The sequence below is a fragment of the Diospyros lotus genome, chromosome 5, assembly GCF_014633365.1.
Source record: "Diospyros lotus cultivar Yz01 chromosome 5, ASM1463336v1, whole genome shotgun sequence".
Taxonomy (NCBI): Eukaryota; Viridiplantae; Streptophyta; class Magnoliopsida; order Ericales; family Ebenaceae; genus Diospyros; species Diospyros lotus.
In genome coordinates, this window is record NC_068342.1 from 41,413,852 (window position 1) to 41,422,610 (window position 8,759).

Below are 8,759 nucleotides of genomic sequence, written 5' to 3' on the forward strand. Positions count from 1 at the left end.
AGAAATTTTTAACCGCCTTGCGGTACTACCGGTGGAATGAACCTGGTTCCAAATAAGAATTGCCCACTGCATTCTGATTGGCTAGATGACACACCCTATGAGCTCACAATAGAAATGAAATGTTTTGAGAAGTTAAAGTAAATGGGAATGTAGTTTTCAAAATTTATTCAAACCTCGCATGTCACAAGCATGAATCATGTGCATGGAGTTTACTTGTTGCTTTAGCTCACCCTTTTATTTTCCCCACGTTTCAAGTGATGAGAGCTAGATGAGTTGAGGAGATCGCTTGGAGGCAGACTCACCTAGTAATCCATGGCATATGGTTTTAGTTTTGGACTTGTGGTTTATGACACTTGTTCGTTAATCATTTATTTACCCCTTTATTTAATTGTTTAATTTTGAGATTTCGAATGTGATAGTTTTGGTTTGATTGAACTCAAATCTTCTATTTGGACTGAGTTATTTACTTAGTTAATTAATATTTCTATAGTTGTGGATGCGGTGTCCCTCTACAAGTTGGCTAAGTCAAATTTACAGGGAGACTCCGTTGAAACTTCTATAGAATTCTTTTTAAAATAAAATATGAAATAAATAAATATATACATATATATATATGTGTGTGGTAAATAAAGGAAGTAAAAAGAGATAATTTGAAGACAAATTTATTTTATTTCCGCATTTAAAGTGAAGTAAATGTTAACACATCTAGGTTTATGATTTTTAAACTTGGGGTGTTACAGAGTCACAAGACTCAGCAAGCTCATACAAAAGGATCGGACAACAAGAATAAGCACTATAGAGTACCCTGCACCTAACATGCAGTATCCATGCAAAGCATGTCCATGTTAACAAACAAATGCCAGGTATCTCGTGCATAAAAGAAATGTGCACATATAGGGTCTTGGGGCCCACGAAAGAAAACAATGGCCCCTAAACCCATTATATATACTTGAGTGAGCCAGGGCAGACTGAACCTGCAACCTGTAAAGAAAACCTCAAGTGGGAGTGACCTCATCGAGTCATAACACGCTAACCCAAAAGAACTCGCGTGTGTGGAAATATAACCAACGCGGTGTACTCGACACTGTCACAGCTGTGGTCTCAGTCTCATTCAAAAGCCGGCATCAAACAACAAGTAAATGCACACATATAAAATGCAATGGCACATAGGCAGAAACCTGATACAAGGCCCCCCATAAAACCAAGCATCAAGTCACGCCCGCCCATATAGGCAAACACACTCAATGCAATGCTCATGACTAGTTAACTATTGGATAAAATAAACAGCAATGTATGCACGTGGCCAAACATTCAGTCACATGAATCCCCCAATGGATACAGCCCAAATTCTGGCACACAATACCCTAATATGCAAGATGTCAAAAAGGTGGGTGACTGGCAGTATTAGCTGCCCTAGCTCGTCTGTGGCCAGTCATGATAGTCGATAGTTGGGCCCATATCATCAACCATCATCTACCAGGACGCAGCGGTTGACAATCAGTAGCTTAACACTCGTCACCATAATAGATCGCCCTCTTGGAGGGAGAACATGACCACACCTAGAGACTTGGCTAACCCTGAAACCAAACTTGACCCTAGGTAGGATACTACCCCGAGGATAACCTAGCTTCATTCCGCTTAAGAAGTAGAGAGTGAACAAGCTCTCTAGAGACTCAACCAAGATACACGGAATATACTTACAACAACCCCTATTATTTTATGAAATTATACTTTTATATTATAATAACTCATTGAGTTAACACCTATAATACATATCTATAAATTAAAGCATTATTCATAATTAAATATAAAATTAACGAATTAAGATATATAATACCAGTATTATTTACTAGTATTATAACATATAATAATAACTGTAAATTAACAAATATATATATAGTTACTAGTATTAATTACTAAAATTACTTACTTATTTTTACATAATATTATATTATATATATATATATTTATGTAACCCCTTTAAACATCAATGAACTAGGGGGAGTTGCCTGCCACTTCCGTCTTCACACAACCATTACCATGACATGAGTAAATATATATTTATATATATCAAGTCCCTTCTCCAACGAGTAGTAGTTAACTGGAATTCTAAACTTGAGTAAACAATTAATTATATACTATTAAGGAACACCAATAGGCATCATATATATATATATATATATAAGTTGTCCATTTGCAATATACATATAAACATTAGTGTGCAACACATGCCGAGTGTTCATATAACAGGAGTATTGCAATATACATATAAACATTAGTGTGCAACACATGCCGAGTGTTCATATAACAGGAGTATATTTATATATTTATATATATATATATATATATCAATCCAATCTCTCCCCTAGTGATCACACCCAGCAACCTCTCGGCCAAGGGCCTTCTCCTATGACATCAAACCTTGAATACACTCACAATGAACTCCTTGGCTCACGGTCTCACTCCTGCTCGCTGCACACACCCGTATGATTATATATATATATATATATCGGCATCCACAGACACACATATGCACTTACAACCAGCTCCCCTGTTGCACAGCCCACCTGCTACGATACATATATATATATATCCGCTTCACAGAAAATATAACAGCAAGAGTGAGGATGAGAGCTTGCCTGAATAGCTTGCCGGAACCGAATCGGAATAGCAGCTGCGACACACCCTTGATCCCCTCTGTTTCGCTGCTTCTTCTTCGATTTTCTTCCCTGTTTTCTGCTTAGCCGAGATCCTCACTTCTTCTACCCACACACTCTCTCTCTCTCTTTCCACGCAATTATCCACTAAACTCACCGCCTCAATTTGCTTTACGTAGTGGCTTAGGAACTTGGGAGCAGATAGCGTGCAGTCAGTTGGGTAGAGGAGGTGTTCGCACTGCTTATCTCCCTCTAGCAGTGCTGTTATAACATTATTAATAGTAGTGAATATTAGTTAATAACAGTAAATAATGTTAGAATGACAATCCCACATCAGCGATGTAAGGGGGAGATCTGGGATTAGTTGTAAGATCGTATGACGAGAACGTCATGTGTTCAAGAGAGGGAGAATATAATACCCTAAAAGCCCAGAGTAGTATATATCGAGGATAAATAAGGAAGGAAACAACATCAGCTGAATATCTTTTGGGCTGAATGTTGGCAAAGAACTCCCAATTTAAGTGTGTTTGACCTGGGGTAATCCAAGGATGGGTGACCTCCATGAGAAGTTCGCGTAGGTCTATCAGGGTAAGTTGTTCCGATCCTTCTTATCGCTCGATACGGGATGTTACAATTTTAGCCACTAAAAAAATGGTTAATATGAAATTTGAAATTCAAAAAATATTTAGGGTTTTTCAAACAATAAGAAAACATGTCTTATTTTTAATTCAAAATAAATTTACTTTTTGCATGAGAAATCAAGATTTGAAAATTCAAATATAAGTTTTTGAGATTTAAATGATTAAAACAAGAAAACATGTTTAGAAGCAATCTCCTTTAATTCAAAATAAATTTACTTTTTTTATGAGTAAGAGAAAACATGTCTAAAAACAATTCTCCTTTAATTCAAAATTTGAAAATTCAAATATAAACTTTTGAGACATAAATAATTAAAATAAAAAAATATGTCTAAAAGTAATTCTCTTTTAATTCAAAATAAATTTACTTTTTGCATGAGTAAGAGAAAAAAAATATTTTTGTTAATCATCAAAATTTAATTAATATGAGTAAGTTGGCTCAACACTAATGTATAGGTTTTTCAATATTAATTAAGATTTAAGATATCATATTTTTAAAACAATGGAAGAAAAATAATGTATAGTGAAATAAAAATAAGTCAAAATCCATATTTTAAAAATTTTGTTATCATTGCAGAAATTAAATTTTAATATCAGAAATTTAAAATTTTAAGAGAATTTTTAATTAATATTGTAAAAACTCATGCTTCCTCACGTTTAAGAGTTTTAATTTATATTTATATTTATAATTTATAAATAAATATATAATATAATAAATAGTTTTACTTTAATAATTAATTAATCACTACCTTTAATATTTTAATGCAAGACTAATATATGAATTTTTTAATACTAATTAAGATTTAAGATATCACATTTTCAAGATTAATGCATAATTTTTTCAATGCTAATTAGGATTTAATATATCATATTTTCAAGACCATGAAAAAAAAATTAATACATTGTAAAAGAAAAATAAGTCAAAATTTATATTTTTAATGTTTTGTTGTTATTACATAAATTAAATTTCAAGGGAGAAATTAAAAATTTCAAGAGAATTTTTAATTAGCATTGAAAACTCATTCTTTGGAAAAACCCATGCTTCCTTATGTTTAAGAGTTTTAATTTATAAATAAATATATAATATAATAAATAATTTTAGTTTAATAATTAATTAATCACTTTTTTAATTTAATGTAAATATTTAATAATTTATTATTCCAATGTAATAGCTTTTTTGTATAAATAGGAAGTTCATGTCAAGATTTTTCATTTTATATAACGTTGTGCAATTTAATAAATGCATTTTTAAAGTAATTTTTCAAAATATGGATGAAAGAGTTGATTTTGTCAATTGAATCAGATCTAGCAAAATGTAATGGACTTTGAGACTTTGGGAGATTCTATGCTTTGAAGGTTAGTCAAAAACCTATAATATTGCCATTGAGATGATTTTCATGAATAAACATGTTTTTTTTCTCTTATAAATTTATTGTTAATTATTTATATAGATTTTTGCCATCAAATTTATATGGTGGAAGGATTCATGCAACAATCAATCAAGTGTGTGTTAGTTTGGTTTTTTAAAATATTGATTAGTGAAAAATAATTGTATGTTATGCTTGTCGACATTGGGAATTGGTCGACCGTGATTCGTTTACCCAAACTGAGGAAATGAACACGAAAGAGAAGAATAGAAAGCACACCAAGGAATTTGACGTGGTTCAACCAGCATTCCAACGGTCGCCATATGCAAGCACTTCGATACTCAAGTAAGTAAGAGAGTAAGGAGAAGGCCGTGCATCAGTAGGTCAACGAAAAAAATATACGTCTCTCTCCTAAGAGCTGACTCATATAAGAGGAGGAGATGTCCTCTTCTCTGCATGCGTCATGCGTTCGCAGGTGATGAGACTGAGTTTTCGGCGTCGGTGGAAATACCCAAGTGGCGGCATGGCGGCGACGGGACCCTCATTAATGTGGATGTGATTTAAGGCGGGTGTGTGGATACCCAAAAGAGGTTGCAATGATGTTGCTGCAAGCTGGTATGGGGCTAGGATGGGACCGGCATGGGCCAGGAGATGGGCTGAGAGGGTAGGGCCAGATCGGGCCCGAACAACCTAGTCAGAATAATGCCTAGCCCACAACTGTTCTTTGGTTGTCCCGTGGTCTTCTTGCTAAGCGAGCTGAATAGTTAGGCCAGCGAGCTGGGAGCATCGTTGGGAGCTCGCTTGGTTAGGCTAGCAAGCTAGAAGCATCGCTGGGAGTTCGTTTGGTTCCGTAGTCTGAGATCGGGTCTCAGCGACGTATGAGCTTGTTTTGACGAGCTCAACCTTGGCTTATTGGGCTTTAGAAGATTGGGCCAACTCATTGGGTCGAGCCCAGCCATAAGAAGCAGTCCAAGAAATATGCATAACAATGCTCAATTTTATACATAGATACAACAATATAAAATAGAAGACTACAAGTCAGATGCACAAGTTAAATTTAATTTCAAAGACTACTGATATACGTAGATACTATGGATGAAAGTTTTTCAATACAAAATTTTATCTTTAGATCATTTGTTAATATTTTGAGTGCAGTTGAACTTAACGAAAAATAATTGTTTAATAAGTATAAAGTTGATTATGTAATTATTTATACCTTGACATTTTTTTTTAATTTTATTAAATATATAATTGGAGAGATTGTTGGCAAAGACAATACGAAGTGCCAAAAATCTCGAGGAAGGACAAACGAGAAAATGTAACAACCTAATTAATGTGTTGATTTTTCTTTAGCACATTAAATGACGGTACATTAAATTAATTAAGAGTGTTCTCTATTAACATATTGAATAACAGATAATTAATTAAACTTAAATTTTGATAAAAGACTAAATATTAAAAAAAACTATGGTTATCCGTGCTAAAATCATTTAAAATAATAAGTTTAATTTTTTATTTTAAAATTTATAAATTTATTTTGATTACACATCCCCTGCATTGCATTGCAGAGGTTTTAACACTAGTTCCAACTAACAAACACACACATGATACATAGCACGGTACAAATCCAAACTCAAACTACACAGCCCTTAATGTTTAGTTAAGGATTTTACTAATGAGTGCTTCGGGCATTCATTAACTTATATTTAATATACTTACAAAGCATATTAAATGCATTTCAATGAATGCCCAAGAGGTGCTCGTTCGTTAGCAAAACCCTTAATTCAATTATTCCAAATCCGGTAGAAAATGATGAAAACCTAATTAATTAGCATAATTTAATTTCATTGCGAAGCTTGAACCCGAACATGGTCTAGCATCGTCTTCTCCTTAAGCTGAACCCATTGCTGAAGCTCCATGAACTCCTTATACTTCATCGGCGTGAACTGAGCCGGCCGCCTCTCACCGTCCACAAACGCCGGTGCGGGGGCTACCACAGTGTCAAGCGATGGCCCGTTTCCCATGGCAATGGAGATCCTCCTCGTCGTGTTGTTGAGAACCGCCCGATGAGGATGGCTCTTGTACCGGCCATTGGTGAGCACCTCTAGCTGGTCGCAGGTGTGAACCATGATGGAGCCGGGAACCGGATCGACGTTGACCCACTTGTCTTTGTAGGGTGCCGGAACTTGCAGGCCGGCAACGCCGTTCTGGATGAGTAGGGTGACGAGGCCGGGATCGGTGTGCGGGGGAAGCCCGATTGCGAGCTCCGGCTGCGGGCATGGCGGGTAGAAGTTGGCGGCGAAGATTTGGAGGCCGGCGGCGAAGTTCATCTCCTTCTCGATGTAGGTTTCTTCCAACCCTAAGCTTTGTGATATTCCCCTGAGTATTCCCCTCGCCACCTCTCTAGTCTTTGTGCAGTACTCTCTAGCGACGTCCCTGCATGTATAAAACGATTGATTACCTGTTAGATAACTTCTAATTAAATTCTATATAATTAAGGGTTTCTTCGATAAAACCCGATTCATCGGAGATTGAATCTCATTCGAGTTCACCGTATTAATTAATTGAGCTAATTAGTTTGTTAGTCATTTTTATTTGTATCATTGTATCGGGTTATAATATATATATATATATATACCTGAACCCGGGAGGCACCTCAAAGAAATTGAACTCGGGATGGGTATAACACTTCAAGAAGTCCCTCCAGAGGAAGAACTTCTCCACCTTAATGTCGACGCCGCTGCCGAACTTGAGCGGATCCCAGAAGTCCTTCGCCTTGAACTGCCGCTTCTCCTCGTCCGGCAGGTTGAAAAACCGGTCGCAGCCGTCCAGCACCGCCTCCATCAACCTCTCCGTCACGCCGTGATTCACCACCTGAAATCATCAAAACCAACTATTACTATATCGGAAATTCAACATGTGATTGCGACAAATTAAAGAGACATTAGAGAAAAGTAATTAACGAATTATGAATGAATTGACTACCATGAAGAAACCCCAGTCCTCGCAGGCCTTAGCGAGGTCGCGGATGGCTTCGGAGCGTACACGAGGATCATCGGAGGTGAGAGCCGAGAAGTCGATGACGGGAATGGAGTCCTCTGATTCGGAGGCGGCGGAATCGTCGGCCCGAGTGTTGAAGGAGAAGGTGGAGGGGATGGAATCCACCCTGACCGACGATTCCACCAGACCTTTCACGCTCGTCGGCTTCGGCACCGGTGCTGGAGTACTTTCCGGTGAAATTGAAAGTGAAGATTGATGAGTTGCTACTGCCATTGAGAGAGAGAGAGAGAGAGAGCGAGGTTCTTAGGATTCGTTTGTTGTTGGTAATGCATAGAAGAGAGTGAGATAAGGCTATAAATAGACAGAATGACAGAAGGTGGCAACAGCGGCGGGTAAAGGCCGGAAAGAGATGACTCATAGTCAAGCAAAATTTTTGTAAGATTAAAATTAAAATTATATTATTTATACATATTATAAAAGAAAAATATCTAATAGAGAGTTTCCGAAATATCACTGTTACGTTAACGATCATTTCAGTTTTATTTTGGCATGATCATCTATAAAAAAATGATGAGATTAATTCTCTAGTATAACCCCTGACACTCAAGTTAGTAGAGTAAGTTAGTCATGAATACGTAAGGAATAATAAGTATCCCTTGCTTTATCTATGAAGAGTTGCATCATTTGGGACCAAAAAAAAAAAAAAATGAAGAATCTATGGAACCAAATAGAGATAAAAGGAGTTTGAATACTTGAAGTTATCGGTGAAATTCTTATACTTAATTATCTTAGATTAGTGAAAAATCTATCGAATTGAATAGACTTTGTTATTTTGATAATTGGTTGCGAATCTATTGAACCAAATAGAGATGGAGTTGGATTTAAATTTTTTAAAAATGAAGTGAGTCGAGATATTTAAAGTTAAATCTTCAAGGTTTTCAAGCTTAGAATCTTGAGTTGGTGAGGTGGGTTGGGTTCGTAGAGTTAACTTCAAGATCTTTAGGTTATGCTTATAGGAGTTGAGATTTTTCAGACGAGGATTCGAGAAATATTTTTTTTTAATAAAAATAAACTTATCCTTTAAATCTAGACTAGAT

The 8,759-nt window shown here is 36.0% G+C and overlaps 1 protein-coding gene across 1 annotated transcript; it reads right to left on the minus strand.

The window, feature by feature from the left end:
• Window positions 1–6,151: 6,151 nt before the first annotated feature.
• Window positions 6,152–7,994, minus strand: LOC127801151 (2-oxoglutarate-dependent dioxygenase 19-like). The gene is made up of 3 exons (XM_052336027.1): window positions 7,648–7,994; window positions 7,301–7,536; window positions 6,152–7,098 (listed from the first exon to the last, which is right to left on the minus strand). The coding sequence occupies exons 1-3, from the start codon at window positions 7,933–7,935 to the stop codon at window positions 6,507–6,509; spliced, it is 1,116 nt and encodes a 371-aa protein (XP_052191987.1). The 5' UTR covers window positions 7,936–7,994; the 3' UTR covers window positions 6,152–6,506.
• Between the last annotated feature and the right edge of the window lie 765 nt (window positions 7,995–8,759).

Coding starts and splice junctions, on each gene's coding strand:
- LOC127801151 (XM_052336027.1), bottom strand. CDS start 7,935: ATGGCAGTAGCAACTCATCAATCTTCACTTTCAATTTCACCGGAAAGT. Junction 7,537..7,647: donor AGGACTGGGGTTTCTTCATG/GTAGTCAATTCA, acceptor TGATGATTTCAG/GTGGTGAATCACGGCGTGAC. Junction 7,099..7,300: donor GAGGTGCCTCCCGGGTTCAG/GTATATATATAT, acceptor TTATACATGCAG/GGACGTCGCTAGAGAGTACT.